Raw genomic sequence first — 24492 nt, 5'->3', positions numbered from 1 at the left:
CCCCCTCTCCCTATCTGGGAGGTAATTCTTCCGTGCACACACAGCCTCTTACAGGTAAGTGCTGGAGATCGCACCAGGGCCAGAGGAGTGATTCTGTGAGTGATTCTAGGGATCCCAGGGACATGAGGAAAGGAGTGCAAGCCTATCTGTCTGTTTCCTGCTGGGGCTGCATGCCCAGAACATGTCCTGGGCTGGGGAGCAGCAGGGTGCCCCAGCCGGATGGGCTTCTGGACCCCAGGCATCTGTGGAAACACTGTTTCTTAGAAAGACGGGGGCATTCATGGTGGGATGTGACTTTCTGAAGCGGGACCCAGCAAAACAACATTTGGGAATCTCTGGCCTAATGAAATCCTGAAACCAAAATCCTGCAATGATCTGTCCATTAGGAACCCTTGGGATGGTGGCTGAGCTTTGCATGGACTCAAGTCTGCTCATGGGGGATCGAATAGCACAGTCTGAGCTGTACGTCAAATGAACAAATAAAATTTCACTGCACATAAGTCAATCCTGGGGGTTCAGGAAAAGGCGGCTCATGCTACCTGATTTCGTCTCCCTTCTAAATAAGGGTTGAAGAGAAATTCAGCATTTTTCAAAGTATAGGCATGTGCTGAGATGATGTTCAGCTTGTGAAGTTCTCATGTACAAATGCCTCAAAACGTGCTCAGTTTTCAAAACGGGGGGGCGGGGGGAGGAAGTATTCTTTGTATGTGTTCTTCATACAGAGCATTCCAAACACTTCACAGAAAAAAGTCTATAAAATGCTCCAGGAAAAATAGAAAGTTTTTGTTTTTAAAGCCCAGTTTAAAGAGGGAAAGTGATTAAAGCCAACATATTCAAATTGGAAGTCAATGGAGATCTGCTGCAGTGCCTAAAAGAAATCAACTAATTAAGGTCTGATCCAAAGCCCATTGGAAAGACTGACTGACATCAGTGAGTTTTGGGTCAGGTCCCTAGTGATGGAAATGGCAAGCGGAGATAACTGTTATTTATTTGTTAATAGAAGAGAAACATACTTTCACCTGATTTGTAGCTGTCAAGTTGTGCACATGGGCAGCCTACGTAACTGTGCAATCTTATTACCATTACTCTCATCCTTTCCTCATATTGCTTATTACACTCACTTTTTGCATCTAGTTTTAAATTATATTGTAAGCTCATCAGAGGAAAGCTGTGGATTCTTGTATGTACGGCGCCTTGCACAGTGGGGTGCTGATCTTGATTTGGGCCTTTGCCTGCTATTGCAATACAAACAATGAATAATAATGATAATAATAATAACAACAGATGCTTGGCCTCTTGAAAATCAGGTCACTTATTTTGGTGCCTCGCCATGGATTTAGGCTCCTGTCTTCAGGCATCCACGCTGGAAGATGATGGCTTCCATGTGTAGGAGAAAATGGGGAGGTGAAGAAAGCTCCAGATGTGGCATCCAAAGTGCAAAAGAGGCCCATTGTTTCCAGTGGTGAAGAATCCTAACTTATGGGAGGGGATACAGAGAAGCGTAGAGCAGAAGGAGGCTATGAGATCATGGGATTAGAGTGGAGAGAGTGCAAGGAGAGTTTATAATGAAGGTGACAGAGGGATGGGGTGATGCTACTGGAGTGAGAAAGCAGTCTGTGCTGCTGGACCTGCTGGAGGTTAGAGTGTAGGGATTCAGGAAGCGTAGCCGAGGTGATTGCAGTAGTCCTTGTGTGATTGATTTCAGCAGTGTGAACCTAGCAGTTTTGTCAAATGACCCAGGGATGAGTGTGGGTATGCATGAGCTTGTGTGTGTGATGTATGTGTGATAAAATGACATCCTACCCTGTCAGACTCTCCTTTATCTGCCTGCCTTGACTGTCTCGGATCCTGGCTACACCATAACTTGCTTCTACTGAATGCTTCAGACACTGAATCCTTCTCCTAGGTAAAAAGTCCTCTTTGTCCCATGTTTCTGACTCCACTAACACTCCTCACAGTCAAACCTTTGCTTTGCTTTTATGGCCTAAAATCTTGGAGTCATCTGTGAACCCAGTCTCCTCTCTCCTCCCATGACTCCCTTGTATTTACTTAACATTATTGTCCAAAACGATCTGATTGGTTTTCATTTTGTCATGCCTGGGTCCCACCGAAAACACCCAGCTCCTTCAGGTGAACATTAATTAGGAACTTAACAAGCTTTGAGTCCTAACGCCATCTAATTTAATGTGTGACTCAAATACCTTTCAATTTCAGACTCAGATAATGTACAAATGGATAGAGCCTAAAATCTGCAGGGAGGATCTTCCTGATGCGTTGAAACTGCCTCCTTCTGGAGAGAAGAAGGATTGTCCACCATGCAACCCTGGGTTTTACAACAACGGATCATCTTCCTGTGCTCCTTGCCCTCAGGGCATGATTTCGGATGGAACAAAAGGTATGAGGTCTTTTATCTGGTGAATACATCTTCTCAATAACTTATGGCAGTTAGACGCAGACAGACTTTGCTTGTTTTTCTGGAGGCTGTCACTTGTTTGTGTGTGGCCTACATTTCTGTGATGTGTCCCTGTCAGTCAGTGTTCTGGTTTGTAAAATAATTATTGGTTAAAGGACATGGGAGCAGGGTTGGGGAAGGAAGAGAGAGATGGAGAACATGAAGAACAGGAGTGTCCTAGTTGATCCCCAGAATGCTTTGTTATAATGTATTGCTGCCATTATTTACTGTGACATCTCCTGGCTATGTCTCTTGGCTGGTATGCACATATTTAAAGTTTATTTTTTAAGCTCTCTGAGAATGGAATCATTACCACTGCAGACAAAACATTCTGTCTAGTCCAGGGATTGGCAACCTTTGGCCCATGGCCCACCAGGGTAAGCCCCTGGTGGGCTGGGTCAGTTTGTTTACCTGCTGCGTCCGCAGGTTTGGCCGATCGCAGCTCCCACTGGCTGCAGTTTGCCGCTCCAGGCCAATGGGGGCTGCGGGAAGCAGTGGCCATCACATCCCTCAGCCCGCGCCGCTTCCCGCAGCCCCCTGTGGCCTGGAGCAGCGAACCACAGCCAGTGGGATCTGCGATTGTCTGAGCCTGCGGACGCGGCAGGTAAACAAACCGGCCCGGCCCAGCAGGGGCTTACCCTGGCGGGCCGCATGCCAAAGGTTGCCGATCCCTGGTTTAGTCCATCCCGCTGCCGGTGCCTGTTTGTTCCCTACAGTTCATTGGTCCAGCTAATCTGATTCAAAGTATTGTCAGCAATGAGGCCTCTGTCATCCCAGCTGGGAGAAAGTTCTACAGGTCTGATTCTGTGCGGCCATTGGCTGTTCATTTTTAAAGGGATTAATGTTCCTTTTGAACTGTGTCTTCAGATTTACTCACAGCTGCCCTGAATGAAACACAAATGGTTATGGAGTTTGTTTAAAGCACTGTATTTGATATTTGCTTTTTGTGTGTAATTTTCTTTTCCTGCCTTTTTCTTCCTGTAGAATGCAAGGCCTGCCCTGCTGGGACTGAACCAGCTCTCGGGCTTGAATATAGATGGTGGAATGTTCTGCCGGTCAATATGAAGTCTTCTTGTTTTAATGTTGGCAATTCAAAGTGTGATGGAATGAATGGTGAGTTGGTCTTTCTGTCTTATTACTTGTCTGTCTTTCATGGGTGCCACTCACCAAAGTATTTGAGTGCCTATCCCAGTGAATATATGTGCTTTATGCAGTTCATTCCGACATGCAGCTCCTTTTCTTCCTCTCACTGCAAAAGGATTTAATACCTCTAATAGACATAGAACTTGCTGAAAACCAAAAAGGAGAAAATAAATAGCCTCAACTAGTGTAAACATTTTGGCTCTGTTGACTTCCCTGGAGTTCCACCAATTTATACCAGCTGAGCATCTGGCCCATAGTACACTGTTATGCATCTAAAGGTCTATTTTAGAAAAAAAGTCCTCTCTGAGTTCTGTTTTTGGTTTTCTCCATTTGTGTCTTACCTAATGCTTCATGATCACTGTGACTTTCAAGGACATTTTATTAGTGCTTTTGAAAACATACAAAATTTTCAATCTTTGCATCAAGCCAGCCTAGTGCCTTCAAAGCAGTCTCCCTGCATGCGTGCTGAGATGGCAGCAGAGAGCCGTCACAGAACCCCTGTGAAAATATTCCCGTTCAAAAATTTTCCAACCCATCCTCCTACTAGTGCCTGTGAGGAATTGTTCTTGTTTGTATAAGGGTCCTGGTGAACAACTGTTCTCTATTTTACATGCTAAGGCTGCTAGGATGATGTATTTCAGTCCTTGGTTCAGCAAAACGCAGAAGCGCATGCTTAACTTAAAGTGCTTATGTACTTTGCTGAATAGGGATGGACTTCCACGTATCTGTAGATTTTAAGGACAGAAGGGACCACTATGATCATGTAGTCGGACCTTTTGTACATCACACCCCATAGAATTTCAATTGCTTTGATAAATCATGACTTCATGGTAACATTTGCACATGAAATTGACAATGAATAGCTAACTTCCAGGAGATGCAGGAAAACGATGGGCTCTCAGTTAGCTATTACCACTCAAAAAAAAAAAAAAGATCTTGGAGTCATTGTGGATAGTTCTCTGAAAACATTTGCTCGATGTGCAGCGGCAGTCAAAAAGCATAACGGAATGGTAGGAACCTTGAGGAAAGAGATATATAATAAGACAGAAAATATCATAATGCCACTATATAAATCCTCCACAGCTCTAAACTGCATACAGGTCTGATTACCCCAATTCAAAGAAGAAATATTAAACTTGAAAAAAAGGTATAGAAAAGGGCAACACAATTGATTACAGATATGGAAGCCGTTCCATACAAGGACTGATTAAAAAGACTGGAACTGTTCAGCTTAGAAAAGAGATGACTAAGGTGGGGATATGAGAGAAGACTATAAAATCATGACTGGTGTGGAGAAAGTGAATAGGGAAGTATTATTTACTCTTTCACATAACACAAGAGACATGGGTCACCCAATAAAATTAATAAGCAGTGGGTTTAAAACAAACATAAGGGAGTTCTTCTTCCCACAATGCACAATCAAACAGTGGAATTCGCTGCAAGGGGCTGTTGTGAAGGCCAAAAGTATAAGTGTGTTTAAAAAAAAAAAGAATTAGATCAGTTCACGGAGGATAGGTCCATCAATGGCTATTAGCCAAGATGTTCAGGGATGCAACCCTATGCTCCGCGGGTCTCTAACTCTCTGACTGTCAGAAGCTGGGACTGGACAATAGGGGATGGATCATTCGATAATTGCCCTGTTCTGTTCATTCTCTCTAAAGCACCTGGCACTGGCCATTGCTGGAAAATGGGATACTGGGCTAGATGGACCATTGGACTGACCCAGTACGGCCATTCTTATGTTAGCTGATAGCCGTTCTTAATTACCTTTCTTTTAAAACAGTTTATTAGGACTTTACAATTTATTCTAAAGATTTTTAAAAAATAATGTATTTACTAAATAATTTTGAAAAGTACATTATATAGAGAGACTTAGATATTTAAGTAAACTGCCTGTTTCTTGTACAAAAAATGGCCTTTCCTTTGCAGGCTGGGAGGTGGCTGGTGATCACATCCAGAGTGGGGCAGGGGGCTCTGACAATGATTATCTTATCCTGAACCTGCATATCCCAGGATTTAAGTAAGGAACATAGTTTCTTTGTCAATTTTTCTTGTATTCTCCTCTTGTACCTGTTTCACATTGGCTTATGCTTGGAATACAATGGAAAGAAAGTTACTACACTAGAAGTGCTACCGTGGTCCAGCTGCACCGATGCAGCTGCGCTGCTATAGTGCATCCGGTGAGGACACTCTATGCTGACAGGAGAGAGCTCTTCCATCAGCATAATAAATCCTCCTCCACGAGAGGCAGGAGTTATGTCAGTAGAAAAGCTCTCCTGCCAACATAGCGCTGTTCACACCAGTACTTAGGTTGGTGCAACTTACGTTGCTCAAAGGGATGGCTTATTCATACTCCGGAGTGACATAAGTTATACCGATGTAAGTGGTAGCATAGACCAAGCCTGGTTCTCCAGTACCAGATCATCCATAAGTAACTCATTATCCAGTATTTTATCGTGATTGGGACTGTTGACAACATAAGCATTGAATCTGCAATCAGGATTCTTCTTACAACTGCATGGAGTGAAGTCATTGCGCATCATAACAGAATCAAGGCCTTGGCCAGTGACTAAGGGCCATATTGTGCTCTCAGTTAGGCTGGAGCAAATCAGATGCAATTCCACTGAAGTCAAACCAATGAGATCTGAATCAGGCCCTAGGCTGTGACCCTGCAGGGCTTACATACATAAGCAGTCCTACTGAAGTCAGTGGTCTGATGTATTCCCATACATAATGAGCAGCCATATGACTGACTTTTATTTTAAATTAAGGGATGACAACAAACAAGAAAGGCAAAAGAAAAGTCTCCATGAGAGAGATCACAGTGTCTCTGAATGTGTGTGTGTCCTCTCTGACATGCACAATCAGCTCTCCTTCACAAGGGTCTTGCCTTCACTAGGAAGAAGGGTGTTCTTTAACATGTGATGGAGCTGCAAAGCAGGGGACTACAATTCCCGTGAGCCCCCTCCCCACCGTACATCCCCTTTTTCCTGGCTATGCAGGGATTATGTTTCCCATTAGCCTCCTCCCCATGCACTTTCCCCTTCCCCTGGCCAGGTAAGGAGGAAGGTCCGAAACGGGAAGTGGCCAGCCTCTGTTTGGAGGTGGGAACCACATGGCAGCAGGGAGCTGGAGAGAAACCCCAGAAATTGTGGACAGAGCTCCATGTGGAACGGGCTGTGGCTGCCAGTCCTCACAGCTGTGTGCATGTCTGCATGGGACTTATGGGGGAGCAGCAGTGGCTGGGCAGGAAGCCCGTGCAAAGAGGCCCAATGAGACACACTAACTGAGCCTGCTTGGAAACCTGCAAATGCTTTTTGCTTGAATAGAAACTGGGCTGGAGAGGGCACCCCAGGCATTAGGCCTGAAGAGCCCTGACAGCTGACTGGACTGCCCCAGGGATCCAGACAGGTAAAACTGTATGTTCATTGTAAAAGAATAATGAAAAATCACCCCCCGAATTGAAATAGTGATATCAGAACAAAAACCAGTTACATTAGGACAGGTTTCATGTGAGTGAATTTCTTCACCTCTCCTGTTGATTAAAAAAACAATTGGCATAATTGAGTGCTGGGTGTCCTTAGAGCACCTGTTAAATATTTCATTTCCTATCTGTTAAACAGACCTCCAACATCAGTGACAGGGGCAACCGGGGCAGAACTAGGACGAATTACTTTTATTTTTGAGACCATCTGTTCGGCAGATTGCGTGATATACTTTATGGTGGTAAGTGAGACCTCTGTCTGTATGGCAGAGGGATATGATCTTGGTCTTCCACATATCTCTTTCATAGTTGTATATGGGCATGAATTAGCTGGGTTAGGTTTATTATCACGAAGAGTAAGTGTGGCATTAGTTTAATATCTGCAGTGCCCTTGAAGAAGTATTTAACTGCTGCTCTCCCAGGGCTTCTCCATCACTCATGGTAATGATCCTGTTCTTTTCTGTTATCTGATTATTTTAAAAGAAAATGACAATGGACTAAATTCTGCGTCATTCAATCCATTGGCAAAACTCCCATTGACTTCAATATGATCGGGGTTTGACCCCACAAGTATAATAGTATCGTGGTTCAGGATACAGAGCATGGGCATTGCACTCAGAAAAGTTGGGTTCTATTCCTGATTCTGCCACTCACCCACAGTGTAACTCTGTGGAGTTGCTAAGGCCTCATAGCTATAACTGTAACACACTGGCATTTAATATTTCACAGCTTCGTTCTGCAGTATTGTTTTTAACTCTCCTGTGTATATTTTTAGGATGTTAATAGAAAAAACACGAATGTGGTGGAATCCTGGGGCAGGACGAAGGAGAAACAATCTTACACTCACATTATCTCCAAAAATGCTTCCTTCACATTTACATGGGCCTTTCAGAGGACAAACCGGGGCCAAGATGTAAGTATTATATGCTTGCTTTAAGTAGAGTATTTAACAACATAGCCTCCTCTTGACATTTGCTCGAAGTGCCCAGAACTTCCACTCCACTCCAGCTTGTTTCTCAGTTCATTTATAGAAAAAGCTGGCAGATGGTAGACCTCCTGTCCAACTTAACTGCCTCTTTCTGCCATCTGGATTTGTGGTTGTGGATATATCGGACTTCCAATAATGGCTGAGTAGGGAGATGGAAAGTGGATGGTTAAAAAGGAAGAAATGACATAGAAAATAGCGAGGAGCTGGAAAAGTTGCGTACATTTCTAAAAGCAAAAGACCTGAGGTGATCTCCAAAAAAGGTTAATGATCCAATTGACTCCCCCAATTGGAAGGGATGTCCCTCATTTCAGATCTAAATTTGCTTCCATCTGACACAAAAAAGGTGTTGTCTTGCTTTAGTAATGGTAGCTAGTGACATGAAAAATGCTGAATTGGGAAACTGAGGAGAGAGAAAATGTTATGGATGCTCAGGGAATGAATCCCACTGCATAAGCTTCCTGCACTTGCACTTGTACATTATCCATCCTGTTATGTCTTTTTCAGCACCTTGCATTTGGGCCATGATTCAGCAAGGTACTTAAGCACATGCCTAGCTTTGACCTTGGGAGCAGCCCCACTGGAAAAAGTGTGAAAGAACTGTCTGTGCAACTATTCTCATGCTTGAAATTAGGCATCTGCTTAAGAACCTTGGCTGAATTTGGGGCTTTTGGCTTTATCAGGTTTAGAGGCATGTTGGAGAAGTTCTAACTTGCTTGAGCAGCATCTACATTGCAATTAACCCAAGGTCTCCTTAACCCTGGCAGTGTTCGGAGGCAGTCTTTATGTGCAGATGAACTCTCCTTGGATAGATTAACCTCTGAAGGTAGCACAATGCTTTTCTTCAACATAGGTTATGCATTAGTAGTTGGTTCATCTCTTCCACCAAACTCAGCCCATTGAACGAACGTCTTCGTTGAGGACAACCCAAGGAAGATCTCATCGCGTATTTATCTTTGAGTTTTCCTGTGTTCTTTATAGATTATTCTGGAGTAATGAGGCACTGTAACACCGTATCTTGTCTCACATTCATAAGCCAACTGGTAGTGAGACTTCCTCTGCCAATAGTTCTTTTGGGGTTTTCAAGGTAGTTTCACTGATCGTGGCCTGGTGCCCAGTGTCCCAGGCAGTAACAGGGGTAGTGAATCTTCCCTCTCTCTGTATAATCTACACTGAGGCAGTTCTCCCACAATTTTCATTTCAATGTCCTTTTCCTAAATTTTCGGTTGGATTTTAGTAATTGTGAGAACTGAAGGAGTGACAGCAGTCAACCTTAAATGTGGGCATGTGCAGTGCTAATCTGCACACATAACACTGTTAATCTACCATTACAATCCTGGAGCTCTGTTCAGCAGAGACCGCCATTCATGCTGGTGTGTTACAAATTCTGTGCTGGTTTTGTAACATTAGGCATTAGCTCTTGGAGCTAGTTGGAGGGCACCAAGCATTGCACCGGGGGCTTGAGATGAATCCCAAGGTCTTTGAAAGCAAAAGGCTAGCACATTCATCTACTCCGCCACAAACCAAGAGAAGCTGTTCCTTTGTTATTGAATTGAGCATGCAGGCCTGCTCAGTCCAGTAAATATTGTTAGGGGCAGTTAAGTGCCATAGCTTTCTGCTCTCTCCTCTTATCCCAACTCCTGAATGTAGGCCACCAGCAGATTGCTCCACTGTGATTATAGTGGCTCTTGCAGTCCATATTGACTAGTTAAGGACCACTTCTATACCAAATATACATTGTTTCATTTATAATACAGAATAAACATGCACTGTTGGAATTAAGACCAAGTCATCACCATCAAACAACTGCTTCGTAGCTTATGTGAAATGAATTGGTAAAGCAGTTCTTAGTAGACAGATCACAAAGCCACTATCACCAAGTTGGCACCAGGGTTAGTAATCTCAGTAGAGATAGGACTGTCTCAACATGGAGACTAGTTCTCCATTGGGTACCTTGGTGATGTGATTGTGAGCAACCATGTCTTGCTGCTGCCTTTTCTGAGGTAAAGGACTTAGCCTCCAGGTCTGTCAACCCAGCACAAAATTCATGTTAAACATTATTTTAAACGGTCAAAAAAACAAATGACAATCCCTTGCCTAATAACATTCCCCTTTTCTTCAGCCTCAACACATGATTTAGCTAAACAAATGTATATACATTTCTGGTATGATCTTCTTATCCCTTAGATACGAATTTAGGAATTACGTGTAGACCAGTCAGGTGCTGGTAATCATATGCTGTTAGAAGCCAACCTTATGGACTTCAGATGGAAACAGACTTGCAATACTACAGCCTGTGAACTTTGTAATCTAGAATGAGGTGGAGGTGGAGAATGGCCAGGAGTTTTAGGCATTTGTCTGTCAATTGAGGGAATGGTCTGAGCACACACTATCAGTCTGGAACCTCTGAGTTTTATTCGTTGCTCTGAAGTTGTCTCTTCCTGTGACCTTGGGCAGTGAATCTTCCTGCCTCAGTTTCCCCATCTGTTAAATATGAACTCACCAAGTCACTGTTCAGAAAAGCATCTCAAGCAAGGGCTCAAGTGCCATTAAAGTAAATGGGATTTAGGCCCATTGTAAGCCAGTGGGTCAACACACCAACCAGTGCATTAAATAACATTTTCAATAGTAGCATGACTTCAATCCCTTCTCTTCAGGGTTAAGTTTCATTTTCCAAATCAAACCAGTTAAACGTAAATCAAACAGACAAACTAGGCCCCTTCCCCTGACCCAGCCTCTTCTGTAAGAGCAAGTATCACTGGTATCATAATAAACTAAGCTGCTTGTTGGCCTTTTATCTTAGTCTGCAAGTCACATGGTCCTATCACCTGATCCCTTGCCTCAGCCCCATCACCTGAGCTGCAGCATATTAGTCACAGATGGGAACTAAACCCAACTTCCTTAAAGGGCCTTCCCACCCTGTGACACACATGTTTAAAGCTAACTGCATGCTTAAATCTATATTTGGGGCCCTACTGTACAGAAGATGAGTATTCAGGATTCTGATTATGCTATAGTATAGCTGAACTATTTAAAGTGTGACTCAAAAGTAGCTCTGGGGTTATTTCTCCTGCGCTTATTTCAGAGCAGGCAATTCATACACGACGTGGCAAAAATCTACTCGATAACGGTGACCAATGTGTTGGATGGAGTTGCCTCGTCTTGCCAGGCCTGCGCACTGGGGTCTGAACAGTCTGGGTCATTCTGCGTACCCTGTCCTGCTGGACACTACATTGAGAAGGAAACCAATCAATGCAAGGAGTGCCCAGACAACACATATCTGTCTATACATCAGGTGTATGGCAAAGAGGCTTGTATCCCATGTGGGCCTGGCAGTAAAAGCAACAAGGTACAGAGATTGAAAGTGGTTTTAACCCTGACTAAAGGCAGAGATGGGAGGTTGTAATATAAGCACTCAAGGGGCAGGTCTTACTGCTTCACTGTAGAAATGCCACCAGGTTGCTTGTCCTGCAGTGTAGTTAAAACCAATGTTTCATAGCTCCAAATTCATCCCTGGTGTAACTTCTGTTTCTAAACGTGTGATGATATGCTATATTTGTGTTTCTGTGCGTCCCACAATGTGCAATGAAACCCCCATCTAGTCCATCTGCAGGGATTGAACCCAGGACGTTGGGATCCAAAAGCCCAAGCTTCTACTGGCTGACTGAAAACACCAGATCCATTAGTGCAAAAGTAGTAACGGATTTGTAACCTGCTGCATGTTATCTAGCTGCTGTAGGGGACAAAGACCAACACTGGATTAATCGGGCTTACATAAACTTGCCACTGGCCTCTGCTGGCTAGAATTCTAGACTCACATCAGATTGCGATATAATGGTGGTAGCCTGCAGCAGATATAAGCTGTGGTTAAAATAGTTTGGAACAGGAGTGGGAGCTCTCACCTCACCCACCAAGGCGGAGGGGAAGATGTGAGCCAGGGAGATAGGAGGGACTCTCCCTTTACTTTTCGCAGAGGAAGGAGAGTTGTTGTGGGTCAGTAGCTGTCCTGTAATATTTACCTTCTCTCCTTCCCAAAGGACCATTCCACCTGCTTCAGTGACTGCACACTGTCTTACCTCATGGACAACCAGAGCCTGAATTATGACTTTACCAACCTAAGTGGGGTAGGGTCATTAATGAATGGACCCAGCTTTACATCCAAAGGGACAAAGTTCTTTCATTTCTTTAACATCAGCCTGTGTGGGAATGAGGTGAGTGTTGGCTTTTGCAGGAGGGCGGGGCTAGCCTTACACTCAGTGTTTGCATTTCCGGACATTGATATGTTGCAGTATCTCACTAGTCATTTGGGGCTTGATCTTCGGTGGTGCTAGCAGTCCTTGGCTTTGACAGCTACTAACACAAATGGGCCCTGCATAGCACAAGCACTTTCTAGTGGGCTTTCAATCCAGCCCTGAGTGCGGCTGCTGTATATGGCAGAATGCTGTATATGCCAGCCAGGAGTGCTGATGGCTGAATTGATGCACAGAAATGGAGCTTGCTGACGCCGTAGCCTCACTGATTTTCCTTTGCTCTCACGCCAGGGGGTCTCCTAAATCGTCATACACCTGAGTTTTCGGCAGCTAATGTGGTGTGCCGCTGAGCTAGCAGCTGAGACTCTTTGCTGTTGACTTCTTTCTTCATGGCCCCAGTGTTTCTGTCTATGGAGCCCCTTGATGCCCAGCTGTCTGCCAGCATGCGCTTCCCGTGCCTGTACTTGACTTTCTGTTTTCAGACTTTTGGAGCAGTGGTGAAAAGCGTTTAACTGATGCAGTTTAAAACCAGGATTTCCAGCAACAGGGGCTTAATCTGAGTCTTGAAATGTACCGACACAATGCTAGTGTGGACCCTGATCTGTCAAAGCACTTAAACCCATGCTTAAATGAAAGCATCTGCCTGATCCAGCAATGCACTAAGCACCTTTGTAACATTAAGCAGGTGAGTAGTCCCATCGTCTTGGAGTGACACACGTGCTTTGAGTTAAGCCTGTGCTTAAGTGCATTGCTGGATCAGGAACATGGAGATCTCATTAGCTTGCAGAATTGGGCCCCTCATGAGTAAACTGCTTTGTCCTTTGTTGCTGTTGCTCTAAAATTTTACTGTAGGTCTGCATGGAAGGATATGTATGACTCCATGAGACACTAATGCAGGCTTGTAGGCTAGAACCTAATATACATTCATTTATGCTTTGCATGCATTTATACTCTTTCTGAGAACAGCTTTTCCAGATTAAACCCCAGATAATGAGGTACTTTACAGTGTATCATTAATTGGTTAAGGGGAAAATGCTTCTCTTTTACAAGGCATTTTATTATGCTTTTCAAGTAAACACCATGTTGTCAAGATAAACAAATAAAGGTACATAGTATCACAGGTTCTGAATAATACATATGGGAATGCACAGGGGGTAGGTGACTGGCTGTTTTAGAATTTGCACCAGAATTTAATAGAAAGCTTCATGATGGCAAAATAATGTTGCATGTTGTCTCTTTCTTGATGACAGTTGCTAATGGGGAATCAGCACCTTCTATGTTTGCATCCCCTCCCTCCCAAGGCTGCAAATCCTGCCGGAAGTTAACACCTTCCCTTTCTCGTTTAATATCCATAGGGAAAGAAGATGGCAATTTGCACAGACAATATAACAGATGTCACAGTAAAGGACATGGTAGCTGAATCAGAAGACTATTCCACCTTGGTGGGAACTTTTGTATGCCAATCTACGATCATCCCGTCAGACAGTAAGGGGTTCAGAACAGCACTGGCTCTGCAGTCCAACAGCCTTGCTGATACATTCTTAGGTACATGGTTTTGTGCCTTTTACTTTTTGTTCATGAGGAAGACTCTGCAAGCTGTTCCGCTGCAGCTAAGAAAAAGGGCGATATTGTTTTATGCACATATATGCATGTTTTATTATAATCCTGCAAAACCTGTGCGCATCAGTGGAGATTGCAGTGGCTTAGCTTCTCTGTGGAGAAGGCCCACTATTTATTAGTTTGTGCTTGGTCACTGGTCTGGTGGTGCAGTTCAGACCAGTTAAGGGCTGTGTCAGCACTTACCCTGCAACCTGCCATGCTGGGATGCTCAAAGCCAGCCTGCAAGCACACAGGTGACACCCTAAGGGTATGTCTACACTTAAACCACTACAGCGGTGCAGCTGCGCCACTGTAGCACTTCACTGTAGACACTGCCTATGCTGACGAAAGGTGTTCTTCTGTCAGCAAAGGTAATTCAACTCTCCAGATCAGTAGCTAGGTTAATGGAAGAATTCTTATGTTGACCTAGCGCTTCTATACTTGAGAAACATAGCTATGCCAATGTAAGTTCCCAGTGTAGACCAGCCCTGAGTGTCTGTGTGCTAGGCAGCTCTGACCCCAGCAGTTTGTCTACAGCCCTGCTCTGGCTTCCACCAGCCTTGGTTGCAACCAGCAGGGTGACCCCAACACACTCGCAGTTCTGAATTTCCTCAAACTGTGTGCCCTGAAGTGTCCATCCCTCACCTGGACCACTCAGAGAAATAATAAGATTCGTTGCTCCTTTAAAGAGACAAAAGCATGTTACAGCTTGTTAACTTAACTGGGGTAAATATACCCTTCCCTGCAAACACAGCACTGAGTTCATTTATAGAAAAATAAACCCAAATTATTAACAAATATACGTAGGATTAAGTGAGTTCACATATATGGAATGAAAATAGAAACAGTTACAAGTAAACAATAGAAAATATAAATTCTAATGGCTAAGACTTAACAAGCTACAGTCTTTGTTCAGGATCGATTTCTTACCAATCTTTCTTCTTTCCAGTCATGGCTGCCTTTGTCTCAGTCAGGACCTTCCACAGAAACACAAGTGGCTGGTTTCCCTTGTCTTCCTAGGTGAAAGATCTTTGCCTCAGCAGGTTTCTCACCTATATTCAGTTTCCAGAGACTTCAGTCCCCCTCAGTTGAAGGACCCATCTTTCTCAGCAATGTTCCCTTACTTCTGTCTTGTGCTGGATGCCAGCACGGCTTTCTGTGTCTGCTTGTATCTTCCAAAGTTCAATGATCTTGTTTCAGTAAGCAGGATGATCTCATACTGTTCTTCCCTTCCTGTGATCTTCCCATCCCCATGCTGATTTGCATGTAAATAAAACTGCCATTGTTTTTGGTCACACCTTGCTTAATTTCATTGGAGACAGGTAGATAGCTACCTTCCTTCCTGTCTGGGTAAAACCTGTTTCTCCCTTTATGTGGTCACAGATTGTAAAGCCCAGTATCAGTGAGTATTCACAGTTCCCGATACAGTGCTAATACATGCATTTCACAATTATATTAATCACCAATGTGTCATTAGCTTTCAGAAAAGACCTGACTTGATACACTTTTATAACACAGTAATCAGTTGATTCAATTGCTTATCACCTGACGTTCAGACCCTCTGTCTTTATAGCCCAGATAAAGTTTCTTTTCCGTGCTGGAAGCTGTCTCCTCCCTCACTTGTTAGCTTGATCACTTTGTTTATCTAATATGTAAGTGGACCTTCCTTGTCTTTGCTTGACGACCGGGCTGGTCAGAGAAGCAAATACACGTTCCGTTGCCCAGGGCAGACCTCTTTACCAACTCCCCCTGACATGCCTGGTTTAAATACATTTTAGTCATAATTCCAGCATATATCCCTAACTCTTAATACATACCCCATATATGCATCACACAAGAATACCAAGGCTCAGTGAGTTATTAGTTTTCCAGTGACATATGACATGACATCTATTAGATACCGATTATGACATAAGTAAGCATCTTTGCTCCAGGGGAGAATTAAGTGGCTACTGGTCTATACCATTAACCGATTTGTTTTTCCACTGTGTCAGCTCAGCTGTGTTGGCCAATGCAAGGCAGAGAAGAACAAAAGCTCCTCCCATTCCCTGCCTTTCTTCTCCTCACCTGTGCAGAAGGTGGAGCTGCAACACATGGAGTTCATTGTCTCCCATACTACCCCGTGTAGGCCCCCAACCCCAAGGGTCACAGTGCAGGGGGATAAGGGAGCTGCTTAGGAATTTCAGCATGAACTAATGGGATAACATTTATTGAAAAAAAGTTTGTGAATTTGTCATAGAATCATAGACCATCAGGGTTGGAAGGGACCTCAGGAGGTCATCTAGTCCAACCCCCTGCTCAAAGCAGGACCAATCCCCAATTTTTGCCCTAGATCCCTAAATGGCCCCCTCAAGAATTGAACTCACAACCCTGGGTTTAGCAGGCCAATGCTCAAACCACTGAGCTATCCCTCCCCCCACCTTAGTTTTGCCTGTCCCCTTACTTTTGCCTGTCTCTAGTGGACTAGGGCCATCCTCCTCATTAAAAGTACAACCTCCCACATTGGCAGTCTCCGCAGACACAGAATGAGCATGGAGCACAAACTTTGAACCCCCAAGAGGCGGTATAGGGAAGCTCACACTGTTAATTCCTATGCAGTCCCTGTTATTTAGATAGAGGATTCCACTCGTTAGGGTTGTACACATGGAATCCTCCACAAACTACACATTCCCTTTGAAAAATGTAAAACTCGATCTCATACAGTGAATTTTAGTATTAGCTCTTTGTTTTATTGCATGCCCTTCGATAATGGGTAGAAGTTCACATGGTTTATTTTAAAAAATTGTGCATAATGTGAAATTACTGGACAAATTCTTAATTAGCAAATCAGATGCCATTCTGGAAAGCACACTTTGTAAAGTACAAAGCATACACCTTTCAGAAACCACATGCTTAATTTGTTCTCTTTTTTTTTTGTTTGCTGTTATTTTTAGGAGCTACGGTTGAAACCACACTGGGAAATATTAACACTGAAACAGAAATGTTTCCACTTTCTCCAAGGACAATACCTGATGTGAATTTCTTTTTCAAGTAGGTGGAAAATTCTCCATAGGAGGAACATCAGGGCTCTTTAATTGTTTAAAAGGAATGTAGACTTAGGGGGAAGGTCTTTAAGGCACTCTTCCAGGGCTCAGACTGATAGGCCTGCTGATGAGTAGGTTGTGAAAGCAGCTAATGCAGCAGCTTGCACAAATCTGAGTTATTCCTGATTTACACAGAGGAGAGCCTGGATATTTCCAGGTGCCATCTTCAACCTTGTGTTCTGGGCCCTGGCCTCTCCTTAATTTATTTTTTAAATGTGTGCTTTACATTTATATACTTCCTTTTGCATTTATTTTTATTTTTACATTTTTGTTACAAAAATGAACTGGAGAAAAAAAAACACTTAGTTTGAGACATGCTCAGCCTACAGTGTCCTCTTCTTAGTTTGTTCCTCCAGGTAATATTCCTACCAGCGACCCTGCTTTGGGTAAGATTATTGTAGTTTTAAGCCATTAGCCTACAGGGGGCAAATTGATGCAACACATGTCATTCTCCAAGTCCTGCCTACCTTCTGCAATTGCAGGGAAGTGTAGTTTGCAGCTTCCTGGGCTAGTGGGGTGAATGAGTCGACTGTAGTATTTCCTGCAGAGTAACATTCAGACCATGATCTCTGTGGTTATGATTTTCTAATACTGTTATTTTGGACTGTGGGGGAGCCTGTTCCTCAGAGACAAGCCCAGTGGTGACTTGGGTCAGAATGGTTCAGCACTACTGGAAATCAGGCAGAGTCTCCAGACTCTCTAGATCTAGGTGCGTACATAGGCAGAACTGTGTGCATACATGTAAATATGCATTTACTGTGCAATATGTAATTTTTTTTAAAGTAAAATCAATATTCATTGCAAACTTTGCTCTTATTTCATATTAGGTCTTCTACACTTACAACCCCCTGTGAAAATGGACGTGCAACTGTTGTGGTGATGAGGTGTAATCCCACCAAACCAGGCCAAGGCGATATTTCAGTCCCCAGGTATTTAATTACGTGTCTTACAGTAGTGCCTAGATGCCCGGTCTTCTTAAGCCATCCTTGGCAAAACTCTTTTAGTTGCCTTATATGTGCAAGTCGTGAGAAGTGCTTCCTCCCATCTGTGACTGTCCAGGAGATCGCACACATTTCTTCCAGGTGAGTACCTGGCCACAGTGATCCATGTATACGTCAACTCCAGGTGAACTGCTGGCAGCACATTCTAGCTATTGCTGGCTCCGAGGTCCCTGTGGAAGCCCCAGCAGACACCATACACAACAGCCTGCTCTTAGACAATAAAGCCAGGAAAGAGCGCACGATAGGAGTGTATTTAACCTCTCTATTTTGTACTCGGGCAACCTCTACTTGAATATTGTGTCCAGTTCTGGTGCTCACAATTGAAGAAGGATGTTAATAAATTGGAGAGGGTTCAGGGAAGAGCCAAGAGAATGATTAAAGGATTGGAAACCTTATAGTGATAGATCCAAGGAGCTCAATCTGTTTAATCGAACAACGAGAAGGTTAAGGGTTGATTTGATCCTCCCTGGGAAACAAAAATTTGATAACAGAGGGCTCTTCAATCTAGCAGACAAAGATATAAAAAGATAGATAAATTCAGACTGGGTAATCAGTCATTGAAACAATTCACAAAAGGTCCTGGTGGATTCTCCATCACTGGAAATTTTTAAATTAAAATGTGTATGTTTTTCTGAAATATAAGCTCTAGTTTAAACAGGAATTAAGTCAGGGAATTCCTATGGCCTGAGTTATACAGAAAATCAGACTACATGACCACAATAACAGGTTTCAGAGTAACAGCTGTGTTAGTCTGTATTCGCAAAAAGAAGAGAAGTACTTGTGGCACCTTAGAGACTAACCAATTTATTTGAGCATAAGCTTTCGTGAGCTACAGCTCACTTCATCGGATGCATACTGTGGAAAGTGTGGAAGATCTTGTTATATACACACAAAGCATGAAACAATACCTCCTCCCACCCCACTCTCCTGCTGGTAATAGCTTATCTAAAGTGATCACTCTCCTTACAATGGGTATGATAATCAAGTTGGGCCATTTCACAATAGTCCATTGTGGCCTTATAATCGCTGAATCTGTGCCAATACTTTGTCTGCTCCACTGACTCCTAGAAGTCTCAGTCACGGACCCATTGTGCTAGGTTCGGTACCAACAAAGAACAAAAAGGCAGTTGCTGCCCCGAAGAGCTTACAGTCCAAGATAAGACCAGACGTAGAAGATAGGGGAGTACAAGGAAACAGTGAGACTGTATTAGCCAGCATGACAAGCAGTGGTTTCAGCATGCCAGCAGACTAATTGTCAAATGTTTTGTAGGCATCACAGGAAAGGGCAGTTTTAAGGAGGGTTTTAAGCCCTTATAGGGTGGGGCCTAGTGTGATGGCATGTAGGTCACCCCAGTGTGCCCCTTTCAGTTAAGCATGGTGCCACAGGTCAGTCCCACCTGACTTCCATTCATCTGGGATATAAGCAAGTCCAGACAGAGCTTTTAGTCAAAGTGCCCCCCTTTCTAGGGATCCCGTTTATTAATAAAAGCCATAAGCATAAATAGGCCCTTACTTAGAGATACCTTGGGCATGCATCCTCTCTGGCTCCTTCCTTCAGGACAATGGGTTCAAATACAGCAATAGCAGATTTAGATTAAATCTCAGGAAATCTTCTGAACTGTAAGAACAGTGGGACAATGGAACAGACGCCTCGGGAGGCTGTGGAAGCTCCTTCACTGGAGGTTTGCAAAAGGAGGCTGGATAGCCATCTGCCTTGGATGGTCTAGACCAGTGGTCTCCAAAGTGGGGTGTGCAAGACGATCGATTTGGGGGCGCAACAGGAGGAGCGCCACCGGAGCAAAAGGGCTGCATGGCAGGAGGAGCACTGCCGGAGGGAAAAAAAAGGGGGTGGGGGCAGTCCTGAGTCCTCCGGCCCGTGGAGGAGCAGTAGCAGCCTCGCAGCCGGCAGCCGGAAAGAAGCGGCACTTTCCCCTTCAAAGCCGGCCGGAGAGAAGTGGCACTTTGAAGGGGAAAGCGCTATTTCTCTCTGGCTGCGCGGCTGCCTCTGCTCCTCCTGAGTCCTCCAGCCCGTGCTCGCAGGACCGCATTCCTAAAGGGGCTTTAGAGCTGCAGGCCAAGGCCCCGGGGACCCCTTAGCCCAGGGCTCTGAAGCCCCTAAAGCCCCTGCATTCCGGGTGGCCCTGCCTGCCGTTGCGGGGGGGGGGGGGGCTCCCAGAATCACAGCTCCCAGAATCATGGTCTTCAGATCTTTATGCAGGAGTCTCTACTACTCTGGAACTGGGTTGTATTAATTAGTCCCTCACTCTTTCCTTAAACAGGAGTCTCTCCAGCTCTTCTCCCTGGAGCTGAGTTCTGTTGATCAGATTATTTAATTCTTCTTAAACAGGAATCGTCAGATCTCCTCACTGGAGCTGAGTTATGGGTTAACCAGCTGTAGTGCTTTTACAGCTTCTTCCTCTGCTGATCCCTTGTCCTTAATCAGACTACTCAGCAGGCCAGGTTTTCCCCACTGGGAGCTCCTTGTGTCTGCCCGGTCATGAGGGAGGATGTCGCATTTATGCTGGTCCCTGTCCCCCAGCTCATCCCCAACTGGCTGGGGGAGAGGAGAGCCTTGCCCACCCCCTCTGCCAATCTCTTGGCCCTGGGCCCCTTAAAGAAACAGTAAGAGGATTTTTCCCCAAACGCTTCTTTCTCCCAGGTCTGCTTCCTTGCTCCCCAGTATCTCCCGGGCCCTTGCATATGTAATTACCAGAGATCAGGATGAGCCTCATTCTGGCCACCTTCAGGCAAAATGCAAAGACCGTATTTTTGTACAAACCATCCCCTCAATTTATGGAAGAAAAGATGATGATGATGATAGGAAGGATGATGCAGAGGTTAGGGTGTTATCTTGGGATTCAGGAGACATTAGCTCCATTGCCTGCTCTGCCACAGACTTCCAGTGTGGCTCTGGGCAAGTCCCTTAGCCTCTCTGTTCCTCAGTTCCCCATCTATAAAATGTGGTACTTCTCTAACTCACAGGGGTGTTGCGAGGATAAATACATTAAAGATTGTGACGTACTCAGATATTATGGTAAAGGGGATCATATAAGTATCTTGGATGGATTGAAGAAGATCGTGATCCAATAACAGTTGAAGCAGAGCATTTAATATCAAAGTAGACATCTGTATTTGTAACAAAAATGTCTAAATAAGCAGTGCCTGCTTTGTAGTTTATTCCTGGTTTAGCCAGGGTGTCAGATGGAAGGAGCATGGGAAATAGGCCTACCAATGTTCCTGAGAAAATACTCTGTGATCCAGAGGTGGTGTTCTGAATTAGTCAAATCAAGGCAAGTGAGGTTGGTCTTCTAGCTCTCTGGATTTTGTTAAGACTTCAATAGCTCAGACATAGGTGAGAGGTTTATCGCAGGAGTGGGTGGGTGAGATTCTGTGGCCTGCGTTGTGCAGGAGGTCAGACAAGATGATCATAATGGTCCCTTCTGACCTTAATATCTATGAGTCTATGAAAAATGTGTGACAGATTTCAGGGTGACACTACAAATCTCTTTTAAGTCAGTTTTTGTATGATCCAGTTTTAATGAACCAATATTTTTGGCTGCTGAGTAGACTTCCAGTTACAGTCACTGTTAGAATCAATCTAGCTGCCAGTCACAACAATTGAGCAAGTGTCATGGAAGTGCAGATGGTATTCTGTTCTACTAACTGAGTATGAAATAGGGCCATTTGTACTTCTCAGGTGTGTGGAGAAGTTGTTACCCGTTCAGTAGGCTGGTAAACATCCTTCCGCTAATTAACTGTTACAGAACATGTCTGCCACTTACGGAGGAAATCACTCAAAGCATCACAATTACAGCAGCAGAAATCAGATTTTCGGCATCCCATACGGAACAGTCATCTTGGCATGAGAAAGGAGTGATAAAAGATTTTATACAGAGCTTCCATGTGATATGCGGAAGCTGAGAGGGATGTAATTGATATGAAGATGGCTCTCCATAATATGTTGGAGATGTAGAAATCAGCTTCTCTCCTCCATGTGTAAGCTATGTAGAGGGGAGGTAAGTCAATTTGCTTACCAATTCTGTGCTGCAGACCGTGCACAGACCTTGAATTCCTATCCTTGCAAGAGACCACAGCTGGATTTTCTATAGGAACTTTTCAAATACTAAAAGTGGAAATTATAATCGGATTCTTTTTTTCCCCTCTGCTTAGGAATCCTGTACCAGTCTTTACCATAAGACAGTTATGCACGCACACACAACTAATGATTTCAGATTCCTTTTTATGAATAGCACTCCAAAGAGAAAACCTTTCAGCACAGAGATAAAACCTTTCAGCGTTGAGATCCACCCCTCAGATCAGTCTGGGTTACTGCTGCCTGCTCTATCTTCTCCCTGCAGGGCTGGACTGGATCTCACTAGTGTTCACAATGGCTGCCAGTTTTGTACCCCTGCCAGAACTCACTACTGATAAGGTGGGGGGAGGGGGTGGGAATGTGTGTTCATGTAGGAATGTCTGCCCTTAATGAAGCCTTCCACACAAGCTTCAAAACAGCTACCGAGCATGGTTAACAACTTTCTGCCCACCCTTTAGTGTGCTAAAATGGCAACTACTTTGCAGTCACTCAAGGCTCTGTATTGTCACCTTGTCTGGGAATGTTCCCCTATCAACTCAGAGCAAGTAGAAACAGCAGCTGTAATTACTGCAATAAGTGGTTTTGCCTGAACACCTTGAAATAAGAAAAAGAAATGGGGTTTACATAAGCTTCTGGATATTGGGGTGGCAGCAGTGGTGGGGTTACCCACAATGTTAATAGAACATTGGGGTTCAGTTTCTATTTCACACAAATGTCTGTAACTGTAGGGGAAATGCTAGATGTTACTAGAAAAATAGTTTGTGACAAAATTTAACTTTTTTGCTGCCAGTGGGGGGTTACACCAGGGATGAACTCTGTCCAAATATATATAATTGTTTCTAGTAATGTATAGCTTTCCCTCTGTAATTCTAGATATTTGCCAATGAAATCATTGGAGTTACATCAAGGATGAATATGACCTGCTATTTTTCATATAAATTTTGTTTCTCAGCATTCTTCAAATATAAAATTTATTCTGTAAAGAATTCAGAGTCACTAGAGCAGAGGTCTGTATTACCTGGCCACCTAGTGGTAGCTGTATAAATTATGCTGATGAAATACAACTGTAAATTTGACATCTTTAGAGAACAGTGACATCTACTTTTAAACAATTGACAGCTTTCATTTAGGAGTGGCAGGTATTGGGGTACAAAGTTAAAATGGCTGAGTCCACAATTTTCAAAGGTGGATACTCATTTAGGTTGCCTCAATTTTGGCATGTCCAACTTGAGACATCCCAAATCATTGGCCACTTTTGAAAATTTGGCCTTTGGTATCTAGCAGTGCATGGCAACGTGGCTCAGTTAGTCAATTAATAAACCTTCATTGTTTAGGTTTCAGAGTAACAGCCGTGTTAGTCTGTATTCGCAAAAAGAAGAGGAGTACTTGTGGCACCTTAGAGACTAACCAATTTATTTGAGCATAAGCTTTCGTGAGCTACAGCTCACTTCATCGGATGCATACCGTGGAAACTGCAGCAGACTTTATATATACACAGAGAATATGAAACAATACCTCCTCCCACCCCACTGTCCTGCTGGTAATAGCTTATCTAAAGTGATCATCAGGTGGGCCATTTCCAGCACAAATCCAGGTTTTCTCACCCTCCACCCCCCCACACAAATTCACTCTCCGGTGAGGAGAGTGAATTTGTGTGGGGGGGTGGAGGGTGAGAAAACCTGGATTTGTGCTGGAAATGGCCCACCTGATGATCACTTTAGATAAGCTATTACCAGCAGGACAGTGGGGTGGGAGGAGGTATTGTTTCATATTCTCTGTGTATATATAAAGTCTGCTGCAGTTTCCACGGTATGCATCCGATGAAGTGAGCTGTAGCTCACGAAAGCTTATGCTCAAATAAATTGGTTAGTCTCTAAGGTGCCACAAGTACTCCTCTTCTTCATTGTTTAGTCACTCTAATTCATTGATTGGAACACATCAGAAAGACACCCTCAAGTACAAAAGATATACATAAAACACAGTTATGAAGTCAGAAGTTGATTCAACTTCATCTTAGGAAGTGCTTTTTAAAGATATTAGAAAATATTTACAAAGCTGAACATTATGGGCCAGATTCTCCCCTTGGGTATGTTGGTGCAAATCTGGAATAACTCCAGTGCTTTCAGTGACTGCTTCTAGTCTAGTCTATAAGGTTTTATATTAGCGTAGTATCAGTGGTATCTGGCCTCTTATTGCCAGATTAATTTGCGAGACTAACACCTTCTTTATTTGAAGCTAGATATTTCGCTGATTGAAAAAGCTTTCCCTGGGCTTTTTTGGTTTGTTTTGGAAATGTTGAATCAATGAGTGGTCATTAATTATTATTAGTGTTCTTGAGCAGCAGGCTGGAGGCATAGAATCCAGACCAGTTCTCCTTTCCCCGGAATGAAACCTGTGTCACA

General features: G+C 43.8%; 1 protein-coding gene across 4 annotated transcripts in view; it reads left to right on the top strand.

Moving 5' to 3' along the window:
* ELAPOR2 (endosome-lysosome associated apoptosis and autophagy regulator family member 2) overlaps positions 1 to 24492 on the top strand; it is a 138924-nt gene that overhangs the window by 101859 nt on the left and 12573 nt on the right. For all 4 annotated transcript variants that reach the window (XM_073328674.1, XM_073328676.1, XM_073328677.1 and 1 more), the window contains exons 9-18: positions 2215 to 2395; positions 3437 to 3565; positions 5525 to 5615; positions 7219 to 7321; positions 7855 to 7992; positions 11150 to 11413; positions 12102 to 12275; positions 13670 to 13859; positions 16847 to 16943; positions 17824 to 17925. In XM_073328674.1, coding sequence (XP_073184775.1) covers positions 2215 to 2395; positions 3437 to 3565; positions 5525 to 5615; positions 7219 to 7321; positions 7855 to 7992; positions 11150 to 11413; positions 12102 to 12275; positions 13670 to 13859; positions 16847 to 16943; positions 17824 to 17925 — 1469 coding nt within the window. The remainder of the gene's footprint in view (positions 1 to 2214; positions 2396 to 3436; positions 3566 to 5524; positions 5616 to 7218; positions 7322 to 7854; positions 7993 to 11149; positions 11414 to 12101; positions 12276 to 13669; positions 13860 to 16846; positions 16944 to 17823; positions 17926 to 24492) is intronic.

This window comes from Lepidochelys kempii, chromosome 1, assembly GCF_965140265.1.
Source record: "Lepidochelys kempii isolate rLepKem1 chromosome 1, rLepKem1.hap2, whole genome shotgun sequence".
Taxonomy (NCBI): Eukaryota; Metazoa; Chordata; order Testudines; family Cheloniidae; genus Lepidochelys; species Lepidochelys kempii.
This window is presented reverse-complemented; position numbering and strand designations above follow the sequence as displayed.